Source organism: Cloeon dipterum, chromosome 1 (genome assembly GCF_949628265.1).
Source record: "Cloeon dipterum chromosome 1, ieCloDipt1.1, whole genome shotgun sequence".
NCBI classification, from domain to species: Eukaryota; Metazoa; Arthropoda; class Insecta; order Ephemeroptera; family Baetidae; genus Cloeon; species Cloeon dipterum.
The window spans coordinates 34,432,236-34,450,075 of record NC_088786.1 but is presented as its reverse complement, the minus strand read 5'-3'; the positions used below and the strand labels follow the sequence as shown (position 1 = coordinate 34,450,075).

Here is a 17,840-nt window from a genome sequence, read left to right as displayed (position 1 = left end):
GCGGGTTTGTTTGAACATTTGTTTATTGGTTAATTGAGTATAATTAGCAAAATAGCTCAACACATTTTTAAGTCACAAGCACAAGAGATGATTAGTTTAACTCGATTCCAATTTATGTCATTGTATGATTGACAAATCACAGGGTTTATACTTGTGATAAATTTCAGCACGCGTATATTAAAAATAGTTTTCATTTTACTGCAAGTGAACGGCATGCAATACAATCTGAATCAGACTTACAATTAGTCCTGTAATAGCTGCCAACGGTAATGGGACTACTTGTGATTCCAACCAACCCAAATCATGAAAACAAAGATATTGTTATCAGAGAGAGAGAGAGTCAAAACTAATTTGAGCCGTGACTAATGGGGATATCAGGTGTTTTTGAACGAATTTGGATTGAGTTTGGATTCACACTCACTGCCACGGGTTAAAAAGCAAATGCACTCAATCACGACAGAAATTGAGTGCTTTGTTTGAACTAAGTTTAATGAGAAATAATCCCAGAAAAAAATAACAGTGCTGGAGACTAATAGCGATTAATGCCGAACAATCTCACTTCGTGAAACTGGGGCAATTTTGGCAACAGAACGATCAACAGCGACACAAAGTTAATGATGAAGTGGACGTTGTCGTACTTTGTGTAGAAGGTGGTCAGTAGGAACCTGGAATTGAACGGAAAAAAACGCCGTTTTATACTGAATGTGAGTAAAAAATTGGGTCAACACTCACATAATGACTGGAGCTGCTGTGAAGAACTTCCTTGTTGATGTGAATTGAACTCCGCTGTCTATTTGCTCCCACTGAGTGAGCTCGCGGCTCCTCCCCTGATCTTGTGTGTCCCATATGCTGCCTTTCAAAATATGCAGGAATACTAAGTGGAACTGGAATCAAAACACAACATTTATAAAACATGCGATGATAATTTATAATTAGAGAAACTAACAACTGCTCCTTATAAAAAATAAAGAAGATTATTGTTTTATATCGAATGACGTCATTGATCGCTCAGAAACAACACGATTTAAAATAAAGATCTGATTGATGACTTTCTGATGTGTAAATAGATACATAAAAAGGACTTTGTACCAGGCTGTGGATGAGGTTTGTCAAGGTCCACGCGGTAGACGTGGAAATAAATGGAATGCTGAGCAGAGAGAGGTGCAGCACTAGAAAGCTGATTCCGTAGCTTAACCACAGTCCTCGATTGTCCAGCCAGCTCGCGTTAGGATTGCTGTATCCGTGGCCTCCGACCAGCATGGTGCTGCACATAAATACATAGGATTAATATATTATGCTTAAATTATACAACAATACTAATTAAAATACAGCTAACAATAAAAGTACAATTTGGAAGTATTGTGAACTTATTATTTCAATTATGATAACGTTGTACGTCAATGCACGCGCAATCTTTAATCACGAATTCGTTACTGAAAATATAGAGACGGCAAAAAATCCATATGCAAAACCAAAAGCAGAATTAAAAAAATTCAAACATAAAAATATCAATTTAATGATGAAACAATGATTCATTTTGCCGCACATTACAAATATCTAAGCATTATTTCGCCAAAACCTGTAAGTTTAGAACTGACACCATATTTTACAAACCTGATTCATTAATATCTTTTAAAAGGTATGTATGTAGAAGCCAAATATGATGCAGCTGGCTTTAGGATGAACACAGAAAAAGCTGTATGTAGAGATCTTCTACAGGAAATAATTTTCGAATGATTCTTGAGATGCGATTAAAACTCCCAGGTGGTGATAAAAGCACTCTTACTAAAGACTCAGAAGTTCAGAACTCAATTGCTGCGGAGCGTAGTGAAATGCAGGTGAGATGTCACTGATCACTGAAAGAAAGAAAGATAATAATAACAAAGAGCAGCTGACAGAACCGGTTAATTGACTTCTCCAAGAAAATAAAAATGGCAATCATAACTTGATGGAGAATCAGTAAGCACCTCTTAATGCAGGCAAGATACTTTTTTTCAAATCATTTAAAATGTTTAAAAAAGCTTTAAGACGAATCAAATCAAATTAAATTAAAATTATCATGCAAATGAAAAAACCGGTAGTCTCAAAACTATTGACCGCGTTTGCAGCGCCTCCACACGTCACACGACCATCATCAACATCAATAAATCAGAAAGGGTTTTCGGTGACGCCTACTGTGTTTAGTGCTGTTTTGCTTACAAACACTTTTTGCTTAATTGTGCCCTTACCTTATGGCCAATTCTGCTGATTGAAGGTAGTTTTCACTCTCGGTGCACTGATAATTGGTGCAGAAGCTTCGAATCGCATTGAAAAATCGCGATACCGCTGCTCTTCTTTCACGCGTGAAAGCAGTGTGCTACGCGTCTTGCCTTTCTTTCACTTCGACCTCAATTGAAGAACATCTCGGCAAACGAAGATGAGCTCCACGGGTAAGTTATCTCACAGGAATGTCATTTATTTCTTCTAGCCGCTAAAAGATTGAAATTTTATTCATGAATAATTTTTTTCAGCGGAGAAACCCGATGGAAACAACCAGCTCTACAACTTAACCTGGGGGGACTTCAGCTCGTCTCTGGCTACTTCGATCCAGAATTTTCGTAACCAAGGCCACCTTGTGGACGTCACCCTGTCCGCGGGTGGACGCAGCTTTCCTGCGCACAAAATAGTACTTTCGGCTGCTAGTCCATTTCTTCTTGATCTCCTCAAGGTATAATACAGTTAGGAACATTCACTGGCTAACCTACTTTATATCATTTTAGAACGCATCGTGCAACCACCCGATTCTGGTCATTCCCGGCGTAAGCCCGAAAGACATGGAGGCTCTTCTTGAGTTCGTCTACCACGGGGAAGTGAGCGTCGACCCTGACCACCTACCATCCCTGCTTCAGGCGGCGCAGTGTCTCAACATCCAAGGACTGGCGCCAGGAGCCCTTCATCCCGATGTAATTATTGTTACTCTTCATTAGAGGTGATGCTGATATTCTCATTTTGTGACGCAGATCAAATTTGAGGAGACCAGTCAGTTCATATCGAAAGATGCTATCAACATGCTCTTTCCTGCAAAGCCAAAAAAGAAGACGAAGAGGAAATCGTGCAGTGAATGTGAGTTTTTTTTACCACAATCTCGAGGAAATCGGTGGGTAAACTTTTCCAATTCTTTTAGCTCAAACAGGAAGTTCAGGACAGAAGAAAAAGCGATCTGCGGACCCTGAAGCCCAAGTTGCAGTCACACCAGTTTGTACAAATGAAAACTCATCAGATGGTTCAGGTGACATTTCCTCGAATGGAGTATTTTCTTTCGCTACTTCTGTTAGATTGGTTTGAATTTTCCACAAACGATTATTTGAGAAGACGTAAAGTGGAGACTTCTTAACAGCTACACATCTCTAAACAGCCTCAAAATTCTTTGGATATATAAAATATTAAAATTTAATTTAATTTAATGATTTCTTGAAACAGCTCCTGAGTTGAAAAAAACATTCAAATAGTTTTTACTGCAACCTTGTTCATTCACGATTTGATTTGATAATTTATGCAATAATTAAAACTATTAATTTTTGTGGCTGATTTTCGCGACAGCCTTGAACTTGACTGTCAGGTGATGTGGCAACGCTGCTCCATAAGAATGCCTGCATCGAAGATGGAGGGAACGGCAGCTTATGTGCGGCGTTGCCACACGTAAGCGGTGGTCACGGTCACGCTCAAGGGCGTCGCAAAAATCAACCTGTTTCACTGATACGTAGTATCAGATAGTAGCGTTCTAATATGTACTAAGTTGATTAATTAATTTGCTCATTTTTAGTAGATCCAGAAGATATAACGCGAAAACCCAATTGCAGGTGTTTCAAACAAGATCAGAGGTGCGTCAGACCAGCCTACGTCGTGCCCCTTCTGCGGGGCGATGTTGCGGCAGGCGAGAAACCTGCGGAGGCACTTGGAAATGCTGCATTTTGGCGTCGGAAAGGTGCCGTCTAACATCGAACTGGGAGACACGCAGTCGTCAAGCTCGCCCGCGCCTCTGTCATCGGACAGCAGTTCGACGATGGTGGTGCTGCCGTCTGCGCTGTGCCAGCCCGTGATGGAGGCCGCCGAGCCGCCACCCCCGCCGCTTGGCAACCTGGTGCCAGAGGTGGCCGCGTCGTGCATGCAGCCGGCGTCGACGGTGGCCAGCAGCTTTTTCAGCTACACGCACCCGGACGGGCTGCTGGACCCGCACCGCCCCATCGACCAGCACGCCAGCGCCTTCCGAGGGGTCGGAATCGTGCCCCGAGCCGACCCTGGCAGCCATTCCGAGGTATAGGGGTGGGGGGCCATGTGGTTATTGGCCGGAGTGATCAAACGAGCGTGGGAGTTGGTCCTACATACGCACCGCAGTGACAAATACTACTGCTGACTCGTGTCAGCCGCAGAAATAGGGATTCAGTGTGGAGTGAAGCAGTGGTGATTAATTACATTCTCATGAGTGTTGTACATTAGTTACTCTTCCGTTCAGATATTAAGACATACATACATATATTATTTATTGCAGTTTAAGGTTCATTCATCAAGTCCCACCAAAGTATATCTCTTCTGTATGACGCAATAAACATGTAATACATTTGCACCCCTCACCTGGGACTGTTAATTAAAACTCTGGCATTTGCAATTCAACAAAGATCTAATTTATTTGACTACATAAGTCCACGATTTGCGTGCAGCGAATCAGTTGGTGGACCCTCATATTCCTCGACTTCGTTGATTCTTCCCCAGCCCAATCGGTCTCGTTTTATCTTGTCCTGCAGCCAGGTTGGCATGTCTCTAGGCAGTGGCTCGGCATTCGGGAATCGCAGCTTCGGTTTTGGCTTGGCGAATGGATTCTCCTTTGCCAACCGTTGAACCAAGTAATCCCGGTTTATGTCTTTTGGGTCGCGGTATTTGTCCAAGTATCTAAATATTTTGCAAATTAATCCGGAAATTTTCAAACAGCATTTAAGAACTTACACATTGAACGGCTCCAACTTGGGGAAATAAGTTTGGCGTTCATAGAAAGGCTCTGGAAAATCGTACTCGTAAATTGGTTCCTCTTGTCCTGTAGAATTGAAAAAAATAATTAGAGGATTGTTAATATATCAAAAGACAAACCCAAAGTTCTGTGGAAGAAATCAGTGACGCTTCTGTCCCAATCTGTCTGGAAAAATGCAAGGCCAGCAGGTGTCATTACATCTTGTCTATCCCGGTAGAACTCGTAGGTGCTGAAGGTGCGATCTGCCAAACTGAATGCAGAATGTTATTTGGGGTTAAGACGATTTAACAAACGCCCACCTTGGCTGCGATTTCTTCAGCTGCGAAAATTCCAGTTTCTTTTCCTGCTTGTATAAAACAAAAACCATTCTCTGGTAGCCAACTCCCTTCAGAGGAAACGGTTGCAAATAATCAAATATCACATCTCCTTTGGAAACATCCGATCCTGGGATGTTGCCACTGAAAAATTGAAAATTTCGGCGTTCACGAACTATGAAAGGAATGTTCAATTGTGTACAAACTTACATCATCCAATGAACATATTCACTGTTCTCCTTGGTTAAATGTCCATCAGGATTGGTGAGCACCAGCGTCCAAAAGGTGTCTGGATCGCTCTTGAATTGAATGACAGGTTGCTTCAACACCTACAAAAATTCTACCCTTAACACAAAAATCTTCAAAGCTTTACAAATTCCGCACCTCCTTCGGTTTGAGCTGGTTTCCAAAGCAAACTGGCGCAAAAACGTCATCCCCTTGGTCATAAGCCACGTCCAAGGGCACACGAGGGAAGAAATAAGCGTCGCCGAACAGGTGCTGGAATACTCCGTAGTGCTCAGCAATTTCCTTGACGTGCTGCGTACCCTTTTCTTTCAGCCAGTCTTGCCGGACTTCATCCATAGGAATTTCCACTGTGAATTCAGATTTCAGAATCAATCAAATTAATCAGAATTGATAAGCTCACATTTTCCGTGGCGCGAAAGTTTCTCCAGGTTTGCATCAGACTTGAGCTTTTTTAAATGAGCTACTTGGTCTGAAGCGTTGTCCCGTCTCTTCGAAAACGACTCTCGAGGCAGACCGATGTCCACCTGGTAATAAACAGCTGGGTCTTGAACCTGTTTCTCTGAAACATAATATTCGTTCGTGAGTTAAATAATTATACCATTAAACACCGTCTAAAACATTTAAAAAACATTAAAGGAAAAGGTAAAAACTTTGTGGGTGAATTTAAATCTACTGATTTTACAATGGTTACTCCCACAAGGAGTTTTATTTTACAATTTTTCAATTCCACGCCCATTTGCTCGATTTTGTTTATTATACAATTTAAATATTTAATTTAAATCATACTGAATAAATTCAAATCATCTTATTTTGTCATCTACGCGGTAACTAGGCGACTAGACGCCTGCAGGTTAAGTTTCACGGTATAAACGCACAAAAGTACAGCAGCTATCTTCGCTGGGAGTAGTGGCGCGCTCCTGTAATCCCGCTACTGGGAGGCTTAGAATTGAGGATGCTTTGAGGACGGGAGTCCTGCTGCCTAGTGGCCTATGTTGACTGGGCGTCCACACTAAGCCTGGCATCAACATGGTGACCTTGGAGGAATCCGGGGCCAGCAGGTTGGCTAAGGAAGGGTGTACCGGGCCAGGGGGGAAACCCAGCAGCCAAAAGCCCTCGTGTTGGGCAGTAGTGGGATCGCGCCCGGGAGTAGGTGCTTTGTGGCAGCCCGTGCAATACAAGCAGACCAGTTCTTTTTGCAACTTTTTCTATATTAATTTTACTTCAGTGAATCTCAATCTCCTTTTGTTTTACTTCCAAATTAAATTCAATGATTTTTCCGTGAAGTTTCAACAATCATCGATCATCGCGGCCATGCTTCTAAAAAAAAAAATGTAAACAAAGACCCTACAGTCGCGTACAAAGACATTTTCGCATAGTTTAAACTATAACCAAACAATCAATGATTTAACTCACCTTTGAGTTGTTCCTCCAAAGTTTTTCCAAAAGCGGGTAAATCGAGATCTTTATTCTTGGCAACAAAGAGGCTGCGCGCAAACTTGCCGGACGGCCGCAATGATGTTATCCGCCGTAACACGCTGAGAGCCATTTTTGTGCGCTTTTCTGTCCTTCAGAACACTTCGCCCTTTTCCAATAATTATCAGGTAGATAATTTGCGGTCTCCTCCAGTCTATTTTCACGAAAGTTTAGTCAGCAAAATGCAAACTCAGTCAGGAATCGGGCACTCAAGTTCGAGGCCAGTGCCGCAACCCATGCAACCAACCTCCAGCTGCGAGTAGGCGTGGCACTAACACTCGACACTCGACTTAAACAGCGAGACACAATGCGCTACACGCTCATGCTTGCATTTCAATAATTTAACCCGATTTACAGCATCTAGAATTTCGGATAAATTTTTTAATAGAAAAACATTTATTTATTCAAATTTGAATTTCGGTGTGTGGAAGGAATTAAGTGGCGAATGATCTGTATAATTGAAACAAAATAATTATTCTTTAGTTTCTTCAGGAAATTTGACCGTAATTTCAAAAAATTCCATTGATTGAATATTTTACTCGCGTTGGCGATAATTTTCACGCATATGTACCTTGAATTTAATGTAATTATTACATAAATATTAAATATTTTCTTCTACTTCTCCACTAAATATAAATCCAAATTCGTGGGTGAGATATTATTAACCATCGCCTGAATTTTTCTAAATTTTTTTTAATGATGGAACTGATGGAACCACTAAGATTTATAAAACTAACAAAATGTATTCTTCCTTTGATGTCATTGAAGGCAAAATTAATCAATTGAAATTTGTTTTTCTCATTTATTATTTAGTAACTCTAATTTCCCTAATTTCAACCATGTAAAAAATTCTCACGTTCACGTTTTTTTTATTTTACTGACTTTTCATCCTGCGCATCAGTGATGAAAAATAATTTTTTATCGATTTAAACTGTTGACTTGTAAGGATCGAACCAAAAGAAATTAAAGTGATCTGTTTAAGAAAAAGTTTTTCGAAAATTTGCATTATGTTTAATTTCCCTTTTATAATGGCATACAACTCGCAACCTTCGCAACCTTATGATTTTCCTTTTTCATTGGGTATTGGGTCACAAACGACGAACGTCTCTACTACCATCTAGCGGACGTCGTCGTGCAACTCGTGTTAACGCAGCGCATAGAATGGCATCTTCTCACTTCTCCCGCCGTTTTCAATCGACAACAACGAATCCAAGCCTTACAATCGCCTTGAATCTATGTAAGATTTTAGAGACAGCAGGAACGTGGCAGCTCATGCTCTTCCAGCGAATCCATCCTGGCAAGGACATCATTAAACGTTTTATTGAATGGTTATGCATAATTATAAATCTTTCGTCCGTTAGGTAACCTGGCAATGCAGTGGTTTCTGCCGTTTCTGCTGTTGCATCATCCCCTCTCTTGATCACAAAAATCGGAAGGTCGCGTCATCGCAGCACAATTATGCCTTCAATCTGGATATTCAAAGAATCATTTATTATATCGGTAAACTAATGTGTTTAACTGAAAATTATTGGGATTCTCTCTCGTAAATTACATATTAATTAAACCATCCTTGAAAATTTGATCATTCTTAAATTTTATTCCAGACGGAAGCCGCGCCATGATTATGCTTTAAGAGACCAAGGACTAAAAATGCATCCTTTCTGCCGGTTCTGTCAAAGTCCTACAGACAGAAACATCCACCTGGAAGAATTGAATGTCGAAAGGTTTGAGAAGTGGGCTTGCATTAACCTAGGCTTAAAGGTAATAATAAATTATTGATTACATACATACATAATTATGCATTAGCCTTGCAATTCATAAATACACACACTTTTGCTCACTTAACGTTTCTCGGTCTGATGAATATGGGAAGAATCAATATTATTGCCCTATCCCACTGTGAAGTGTGAGTAGGTCGAAGTTGAAAATTGCATGTCCTCCATTGTAACAACTAGTTGTAGACCACGATAAGGAAAATGATTAACACAACATATAAATTAAATTTAAAATCAGTTTATTTGTTATTACTCTTTTAATCGACTAGTTGATTTATTTTTATGGGAGAAAATGTTATGAAAAAGAATTTAAACTTTAATCAGTTGCACTATTCGCATACTCAAGAACTTTTATGCGTTTTCAAAATTGTATAATTCTGTATCATTCAATGAAAGACCAAAATTATAAATCTGTATATATATCCAGTAGAATGGGTTTGGAACAAGCATCATATTATAAGCATACAAAATTTAAATTAATCCACGCCTTTTATTTTAATATTGAACTATTTTATGGTTTCTAATAATTGTAAAGCCAACCTCCTGAAAATGTTCCAGAAGTTTAAATCGTATTTTTCATCCGCAATTTTTCTTGAGAACGCCGCTCTTCAAAATGTTTGGAAATTATTTTATTTGTAGTGAATGAAAGGTGAATAGTGAGTATGTATCCTAACTATTTCATTTAAACTTGCCAGTTGAAATCTGAAGAAAATTCATAAATCGCCAATTAGGGTTTTTTAAATGACACGATTTAACATGTATCACTCAACTTAACTCTCTGATTTTAGCTGAAATTCATACCTGGATTTTCCTCAAGTATTTGTTGGGCATGTGTGACAACATTCCAAAATTGGGCTTCCATGGTAGCAGACAGAGCCAAACACCAAGGAGACGACTTTTTAGGAAATCAGCCAAAGTGGTGGAATTCTCTCTCATGCAGAAAACCTGGGATGAAATCCGATGGTATTTAAAAAAAATTGTCTCTTTTTGTTTTACCATGGAAAATGCATCTTCAAAATAATGATACACGTGTTTCACTTTTTCAGATGAAAGACTGGAAAAAAATGGAATTGATGAGGATTACGACGGAGATGCAATTGAATGGAACTCCAGCATTCAAGATGTTGCAATTGAATGCAACTCCAGCACTCAAGAAGTTGCAATTGAATGCAACTCCAGCACTCAAGAAGTTGCAATTGAATGCAACTCCAGCACTCAAGAAGTTGCAATTGAATGCAACTCCAGCACTCAAGAAGTTGCAATTAAATGCTCAAAAAATCACAAGGAGCCATTTGAGCCATCATTCACACCTTCCATTGAAGCAGTATTTTCCAATGAGGGTATTAAGGAGTGCTCGGTGAAACTTCCAATTCTGAATACCAATTTCATCGATAAGTGCTGCAAAGGCCTGGTTGATCTCAGTAAATATCAGCCAAAGCTAATCATAATTGAGTGCATCAAGTGCAACATTTCATTTGGAAATTTCCTGGAAAAACAACAGCATTTTGCCAAACTTCACCCTGAGTTCAAGTCATGCCCATTTTGCCTCAGCGTGTTCCCTCCCACCACCAAACTGTCAAATCACCTCATGGAACAGAACTGCTGCGAAGATATCCCTCAACTTGAGCTCCTCTGTCCTAAGTGCCATGTGTCGGAGTACAACTACAAGAAGTTATTCCGCCACTTTAACCATGTCCACAAAGGCCCACTCCCTGATCAGATGTACCGTTGTTCGGGCTGCAAATTTGTATATTTTGAGAAGAAGCAGTTGGATGATCATTTCAAGCACAGTCACAAAGAGCACAAATGCAAACAATGCGCTGCCTCCTTCAAGAGCAACGTGCTGGTCTTTTCGCACATGGCACTTGAACACCCAGATTTTCGGTTTGGAGACTTCTGCAAGAGAGTTGCTGGTCAGCCCCTGCAGTGTTTTGTTTGCGATGCAATGTTTCCAAGAGAATCGCGAATGGCTAAACATTTCCTTCAGTATCATCCTGAACTGATGGGAACTCTAGAAGCGCCAGATGTGGTGCTGGAGCTTGCAGAGCAAGAAGAAAAATGCCACACCCCTGCATTAAAATATGACTCAAACGACAGTAATTAAAATTAAATATTCTTAAAATTTGCGTTCATTTTATAATATTCAATAAATCATAAATGTATAAATTAACTCAATTTGTTTCTAGGTGATGAATCTGCTCAAAAGAAATTCATTCCAAAAGACATACCAATCAAGAGAATTGCTCCTGTTAAAAGGATTTCCACCCTGACGTTTCACTGTCCGCATTGTGAGAAATTCTTCTACAAGAGATTTCATTTGAGGAAACACTTAGAGCAGCATTTGAAAAATCCCAAGATTCCTGTGGTATCCACAGTGTCTATTGAGGTATGATTTTATTTTTCAGAATAAGATATCGTTCATGCCGCGGCAACAAGATCGATCTACAAATTGCCACTTTTTGGCAAAAGTCTGATCAACTTTTTCGCCAACTGCAAAACTCACTTGTGGCAACACTCGATTCTGACCACAGTCACGTGATCAGCGTGACGTCAGCTTCAATTTGAGCCCCATGATATATAACAGTGAGTTCGGACAATTTAACCAATGGCGAAAAAGTCCATCAGGCTTTTGCTACTAAGTAGCTAGTTGGAGATCAGACTTTTTTTGGCGCATAAACGAGATTTAAAAAAATTAAAACATTTTAGTGCTATTATATTTATTGTTGAATATTTTATTAAAATTTAGATAAGATGCCATACTTAATGCGCAGACAACAATAAGTTCTAAGCGTCCAAGATTTTGAGATAACATGTTACTTATGATAGTAAACGCCACTAAATTGTAAATCATAGTTCTTCCAATCCGAGAAACCAAATCGTGGAAAGTGAGATAAGATTTCAACGTGAGGTTTAGTAGTGTTTCTTGGCTGTTTCACATTATGTAAGAAACTGACTTCATATTCATTGCTCAAGAACCTCCTCTTTTATATCGTCGACGAGTGTTGGAATAGAAGCGTCCTGTTATTTTATTGAAAAACAAGAAATTTGTCAAAGATATAAAGAAGAAACCTTTTGAGCATCAAGAATGTAGTCGGTTTCTTTCACAACACCTTACGAAATTCCGCAAGGCTGATATTTCTTGCATCAGAACTGAATTACATAAAACTGTGACGTAATAGCGGTTCTAATGACTAAGGAAGTTGGATGATAGCCAACTTGGCCTAACACCCTACACCCTGAAAAATAACTTAACTAACAGTTTCAATTTCAAACTACAGATTTAAAAATTTTACTTTTTGGTCTGTTTTGCTCCAAGATTTGAATGAATATATATTCTGCAACTATACTAAATGGAAAAATAAAAACTAAAAAACGACCTCAATGTTTGAGCCCAAAATTTAAGGGTGATGATGATGGTGAAAATGTTAAAAAAATATATTATATTTATGTTTTAAGATAATTTCGTTATTTTTCAGTGGAAGTTAAAATATCTGAAATTTTACCAGCACATGTGACGCATTCTAAATGGCTCATTGTTGATGTTTTGTCTGTACTTACAAAACATTAAACTTAATTCGATTTTGAATATTCTGGTTCAGTAATTTTTTTGGTATTTTTCAGAATTTAGATTTTAAATTCGTTAAATTAATTAAACCTTTAAAGTGTCCAACTTTATTATTCAGTATCAATTAGTTTGTTTGAGTCAGACATATTCTCTTTTGTTACACATAAAATTTTAGAATTCTATATTCTGACCACACAATTATTTTAGAACAGTGCCTTTCGCACTGAAGAATGGGACTGACAAGTTTTAACCTTTGTGCAACCCAAGAAAAATTTTCAAATGGTCATTCACTGTGGGACTTCTTGAATTTGCAAATAACAATGAAGGTGTGGTACGCGTGCCTTGTAACACTACACGCTATCATAGAGAGTCAATTTCCAATTTGTCTTGGTCATCTTGGGAGTGTCACAAAATCCCGGCTCAATCTGCGAGAGTTTGATCATCAGCTGGTTTTCTACAAAATTATTATATAGATATCCATCTTCTGCAAGTTCAATTTAGGGCGCAGTTCACAGACAAAAAAAGTATATCAGCTTGTAGACATGCAAGAAGTCTGGATTTCGTACACTTGGAGAAGCAAATTTTTTTTCAGGAATCGAGATTTTGCTAATTCAGTCTGACTAAATCATTTTGACTTAAATACTCACCATATCACTTCGATCCCGTTGCTTGCGATTGGTCCATTAGCTAATAAGAATAGGCAAAAAGTTAAAAAGATGGAAATGATATTTTAGCGTCCATGCATCTGTGTGAAGTGAGAGTAGAGATATTTTTGAATGGGGAAATTGAATTGCAAAGACAGCACACCGTTAGACTTAATAGTCTCTTATCACTTACCCTCGATCCTATTAAACAACAACCCAATCTGAGAATTTTTAAAATTGGGACACTAGAAACGCAAAACTTAAGTATAATGGTACTTTCTTTTCTTTTATACGTGAATCTTTAAAAAAAAAAATTTAGGGACTAAAGGTTAAATAATAACTGCACTCAATTTAAATTTTGATCATAATGTTTAAGGTTTCGTCCATGATTCAAGATCAAGACAGCAAGCCACCTACTAACTTGGTCATCTCGAAACCGCAGCCTGCCATTACAACGAAGCCAATGCCATCAAGCTGTGATAAAGTAAATACCCCTCCGTTAGCCAAGGAATTTCCTTGCATTTATTGTAGCATAGCGCCGTTCTCCACTATGTCGCAACTTGTAGAACACACAAGAACCTCCCATTTTAAAAGTTTAAATTGCGCTTCTCCCTCAAAATGCGAAAGCAACTGTCAGAAAGATACCGAGGTGTCACCTGAAAGCCGTCATGAAGGTGTCGAATCCTGCTCATCTAAGAAGACTTCGTTTGAAACAGAAAATGCTGAGCCCTCCACTTCTATGGTTGAGCCTCGCGAAAAAACTGTTGAACAAGTCAAGCCTGTTGACTTTAGCATAAATCCCTTGCCTGATGAGAATGAAAAAGACCGGTGTCCTGTAAGACCAGACTCTCCAGATGACTTGCACTTTCACCGCTGGAAGCCCAAATGGATGCAAATTTCAAAGTCCAACCAACATGAACCAGATAGTCGTCCATTAAAAAAGAAACAACTGGGTATAGAAAAATTGAAGAAGAAGCAGAAATACAATCCCAACAAAAAGATCCGGGTCGCAACGAATTGTCCTGGCTGCGGGATTTTCATCGGCGACGCCGTATTTTTCAAGGACCACATTGCTGAGTGTTCTCTAGTAAATCAACTGGTCAAGACAAGAATCAGGAGCTGCCCGTATGAAGTGCTGCCTGACTTCAAGTTCGTTAAATGCAAGTCGTGCAATGATCACTTCCCCAGCATGGCTGCTATGTACAAACACACTAATGACGTCCACCCTGAAACCATCCACTTCAAGTGCTCCTTTTGTGGATTTTTCTTCCCCAGCCAAAAAGAGCTCGACTCTCACTTCGCACAGATGCATGAACGCCATTCTGCTATCAAAAAAAAGCTGATCGTTAGAGGTACAAAAAGTGGATCAATGATTATCAAGAAAACTTTCAACTTTCTCAGGGCTCCGGGAAAGAATTTGGATTCCCTCACAACTAAGAAGCCTGATGCAAGTATTTCTTCTAGCAAAATGGCTGGCAGCAGTGAAAGCACCATTTCTGCACCAACTCCAAGCAGCCCGTTTCCAATTTCCGCGTCCAAGAAAGCGCAGGCGATTAAGGGTCAGAATGCGCATTCAGATACATCTAGCTTGAAAAACGGTCAAGTAACTTGCAGCGATCGAACGCCAATAAACTTCAAACCTGTCAAGCAAGGATTAATCAAGTGCCATCAATGTACGGCTGTTTTTGAGTCAGAATTGATTTTGAATGAGCACATGTCGCTTTCTCACCTGCCACTGAGATGGCACATTTGCTTCACTTGCCCAGACCGACCTAAATTTCCATCGCTCTATTCACTTGATGCTCACATCGATTCTGGCCATTCTGTGGGCACTACAAGCAGTGAAGGATTAGCTTCGTGGTTGCTAACAAAATCAACCAAACAGCGGGTTCAATTGACCAAACAAAAGGTCTCGCAGATACCAACCAACTTATTGACGAATGATTTCAGGAAGGCGGAAAAATGCCAGATGTGTGACTTTGTATCTTTCAGTCCTGAAATGAAACAAAAGCACTTGGAAATGTACCACCCCGCACACCAGAAAAACGAATGTCTCTACTGCCCAATGTGCAACATGACGTTTGTCAGCAAGGTCGTGCATCTAATCCACGCGAGCCAATGCCGAGGTCCTCGGGCTAAGAAGGGCACAAAAAAACCTGCGCGCAAAGTGGGACAGTTTCGATTAGATGAGGTGGAACCAAGCAAAAGCGCACCAGAACCTCACGTCATTGATTTCCGTACACACAAAACAGGAAATCTAGAAAGTGTTGTGTGCGACAGGGTGATAAAACCAGTTAATCCAAATTTCTTGGAAATTCCAAAAATTCGATCGACGCCGAATGAAGAGGCCACCAGTCCAAAAAGTGCCCCGGTCATGCTCAACTGCGACGTGAGCCAAGATGTACCAGCAAAAAAACCACGAATGTCCAATGTTGACGAGCAGCAACGAAGTACAACAGTCGTGGCAAATGCCCCTTGCTAAAAGTTTCCAACTCAACGGAGTGTTTGTAGAAGACTAAGGCAACATTATTGGGCTACTTTAAATAGATTGTATATTCATCGCGTGTGAATCGCCGACTTGAATTGGAATGTGAAATTATTGCCTCTGTGAATTATTTTCTTAACCGTGTTGTATGAATCTCATTTATGTGTTCAAAATTAAATGGCAAATATAAATTTAAGGTATATTTGTTCACAACGAATAAATAGTGTAACACCTGTAATAATATTCTCAATTGATTTTATTTTTAAGACTATAAACATTGTAGCAGGGACTCTGTAATGGACAAGATTTTTCATTTGAATAAATCGAATTGCAGTCAAAATTTCCAATCTTTGAAGCGAATTAATTGCAGTCATTTAACATTCGTGGTGTCTTTTGTGAAAGGCAGTCTGAAGTAGAATGCCCTGCTTGAAATTGCATTTATATGTACACAGTAATATTAAATGTTTGATTCTCCATTTTTCCGGCTGTAAGAAAATTTAACATCTTTTTCAAAATATTTTCATTGTGTGAGGCGACAGCATTTTTTCCCTTTTTAATCACTCAAAGAGGTGGACCAATCCGACAAAAAAAAATCATCCAGTTAAGATAACCACAGATCATAAATTTTTAATGAGCGTTTTACGTATATCGTGTAAAGATCGTAAATGGAGATTTTAAATTTACTTTTTTTATGTATGTTGCATATGAGCGTAAATTTACTTTTGCAATTTAATGAAGTCTTACATTAAACACTTAATTACATTTTATTCTTTCTTTTAGTACGCTGCTGATCCTTGTCGCTATTTAATGCATTTTGTTTAATGCTAAACAACGTGATAAAACAAGTCCCTGAATGGTACTTTAAATTCGTAAATTTTTACGTGTTTTAACTAATTCTCCCGCAATGTGGACCAATTTTTTAATTTTTCATCCTAAAGCCTGCGTGTATATTTTGAGATTGGTTGTGAGTGTCTACACGTCTAAATTGTGAGTATTTTAAGTAATCAGCAATTATTATATTATTTTATCAACTTTTAAATCACACCACAAATATAATTTAGTTTGTTATTTCGAGACACAGAAAAGTGCGCAAAATTGCAACATGAAAGACTTATTTTTCAGAATCAATAGGATTTTGAAAAGACGAGAACACCAAAGAAAGCCCTTTCACAATAAGAAAATGGAATAAATTTGTTTTTGACACAAAAAAATTGTGATTGTTTTATGGGAATCGAGCAGCGTGTAGCTTCACACTAACATGGACGTGACAGGTGATTGGCCTCTTTATATTGGCGACCAGTGCTGAGTAACTTTTGTGTGCACATTTTTTTTAAATATCAATTCGAAAATTATTCTGTCAACTCGTACGGGACTCCAGGACGTTTCTTCCACAGCAGGAACCCAGAGAGCAAACCAACGCACAGCCCAAGCACCACCATTGAAAATCCGAATCCAGCCATTGAACCTGTAGGGGAGAAAGAAAAACAGGTAAAATATTAATTTAAATCTCATTGCTTGTACTCCATGAAAATTATTTAATATTATACAGATTATTTGAATATTTTTTAATTATGAAACCCGCGCCCTTGCAATTAATTAATACGCCAGGTTTATGGTTCACCAAATTTAAATTTGCAAATTTAATTTATCAAATACCTGCTGTGTAGGTGGCGTGGAAATAACGTCTGGGTTTGCCTCCGGTGGTTCCAGGGTGAACAGCCTCGGGCACTGCAGCTAAAGAGCCGGCCCTGAATTGCACCACGCGTTGTCTTCCGCCACCAAGTCCGATCCGGACAGGCACCGGATGCCTCTGGACGATGCCTCTGAGCAGCTGGTGCGAGTCGGCCAGCGAAAGTTGGGCTCGCGGCTGGTCGACCGGCCCAACAAGGCCTGGCGCCTCCAGCAAAGAGAACCACACAGCCACTTCGCCGTTCGCGCCTTCACTGCTCAACTGTATAAATAAGAAATTTGTAATTATTGAATTTATTACAGGTTTTTTTCCACCACTCACTGTAATCTGAGTGACACGAAGGGGCGAGACACCGGCAATGCCAGCAATTGCTCTTCGTAGGGAGTCTTGGACTGCTTCCAGGTTAAATTGCGAAAGCTCTCGGTATGAAACTACGGAAAAAATAATTTAAATAATTTATTTATGCTTATTTATGAATATATTACTTTGGAGAGAAAGTTTCAAGAAAAGGCGGTTCAATCTGTTCAAGCAGGGCGCGATTTCAAAGTTTGACCAGGCAGGATGGCCGGTCCTGTAGCCGTAGTAGTGGGTCGTCGAGACGTGCTGGAAGGTCGTGCTTGACTGGCTCTCTTGCTGTAGAAGTACG

The 17,840-nt window shown here is 39.4% G+C and overlaps 5 protein-coding genes across 7 annotated transcripts in view; 2 read left to right on the top strand and 3 right to left on the bottom strand.

Annotated features, from left to right (window-relative positions):
• Nucleotides 1-5: 5 nt before the first annotated feature.
• Nucleotides 6-1,817, bottom strand: ORMDL (Orosomucoid 1-like). Its single transcript, XM_065483715.1, has 4 exons — nucleotides 1,615-1,817; nucleotides 1,090-1,264; nucleotides 733-884; nucleotides 6-665 (listed from the first exon to the last, which is right to left on the bottom strand). Exons 2-4 carry the CDS (start codon nucleotides 1,258-1,260, stop codon nucleotides 530-532), a joined length of 459 nt encoding a protein of 152 aa, XP_065339787.1. The 5' UTR covers nucleotides 1,261-1,264; nucleotides 1,615-1,817; the 3' UTR covers nucleotides 6-529.
• A 315-nt stretch (nucleotides 1,818-2,132) lies between these two features.
• LOC135939359 (transcription activator GAGA-like) lies at nucleotides 2,133-4,610 on the top strand. The gene is made up of 6 exons (XM_065483691.1): nucleotides 2,133-2,429; nucleotides 2,511-2,707; nucleotides 2,760-2,942; nucleotides 3,000-3,102; nucleotides 3,164-3,268; nucleotides 3,840-4,610. The coding sequence occupies exons 1-6, from the start codon at nucleotides 2,417-2,419 to the stop codon at nucleotides 4,298-4,300; spliced, it is 1,062 nt and encodes a 353-aa protein (XP_065339763.1). The 5' UTR covers nucleotides 2,133-2,416; the 3' UTR covers nucleotides 4,301-4,610.
• A 28-nt stretch (nucleotides 4,611-4,638) lies between these two features.
• mRpL38 (mitochondrial ribosomal protein L38) lies at nucleotides 4,639-7,261 on the bottom strand. Its single transcript, XM_065483678.1, has 8 exons — nucleotides 6,976-7,261; nucleotides 5,963-6,121; nucleotides 5,701-5,909; nucleotides 5,527-5,645; nucleotides 5,302-5,460; nucleotides 5,122-5,252; nucleotides 4,981-5,068; nucleotides 4,639-4,926 (listed from the first exon to the last, which is right to left on the bottom strand). The coding sequence occupies exons 1-8, from the start codon at nucleotides 7,106-7,108 to the stop codon at nucleotides 4,671-4,673; spliced, it is 1,254 nt and encodes a 417-aa protein (XP_065339750.1). The 5' UTR covers nucleotides 7,109-7,261; the 3' UTR covers nucleotides 4,639-4,670.
• A 21-nt stretch (nucleotides 7,262-7,282) lies between these two features.
• Nucleotides 7,283-15,747, top strand: LOC135939324 (uncharacterized). Of its 2 annotated transcripts, none has more exons than XM_065483647.1 (7): nucleotides 7,283-8,332; nucleotides 8,397-8,535; nucleotides 8,640-8,796; nucleotides 9,599-9,773; nucleotides 9,857-10,906; nucleotides 10,997-11,196; nucleotides 13,396-15,747. In XM_065483647.1, exons 3-7 carry the CDS (start codon nucleotides 8,686-8,688, stop codon nucleotides 15,499-15,501), a joined length of 3,642 nt encoding a protein of 1,213 aa, XP_065339719.1. In that variant the 5' UTR covers nucleotides 7,283-8,332; nucleotides 8,397-8,535; nucleotides 8,640-8,685; the 3' UTR covers nucleotides 15,502-15,747. The 2 variants fall into 2 exon arrangements, with proteins under 2 accessions (XP_065339719.1, XP_065339709.1); XM_065483637.1 differs by having other exon boundaries at nucleotides 7,283-8,350.
• The window catches only part of LOC135939337 (uncharacterized), a 33,478-nt gene continuing 31,380 nt past the window's right edge, over nucleotides 15,743-17,840 (bottom strand). For both annotated transcript variants that reach the window (XM_065483668.1, XM_065483659.1), the window contains exons 9-12: nucleotides 17,680-17,827; nucleotides 17,516-17,625; nucleotides 17,161-17,455; nucleotides 15,743-16,969 (exon numbers count right to left, since the gene is read on the bottom strand). In XM_065483668.1, coding sequence (XP_065339740.1) covers nucleotides 16,854-16,969; nucleotides 17,161-17,455; nucleotides 17,516-17,625; nucleotides 17,680-17,827 — 669 coding nt within the window. In that variant the 3' untranslated portion in view covers nucleotides 15,743-16,853. The remainder of the gene's footprint in view (nucleotides 16,970-17,160; nucleotides 17,456-17,515; nucleotides 17,626-17,679; nucleotides 17,828-17,840) is intronic.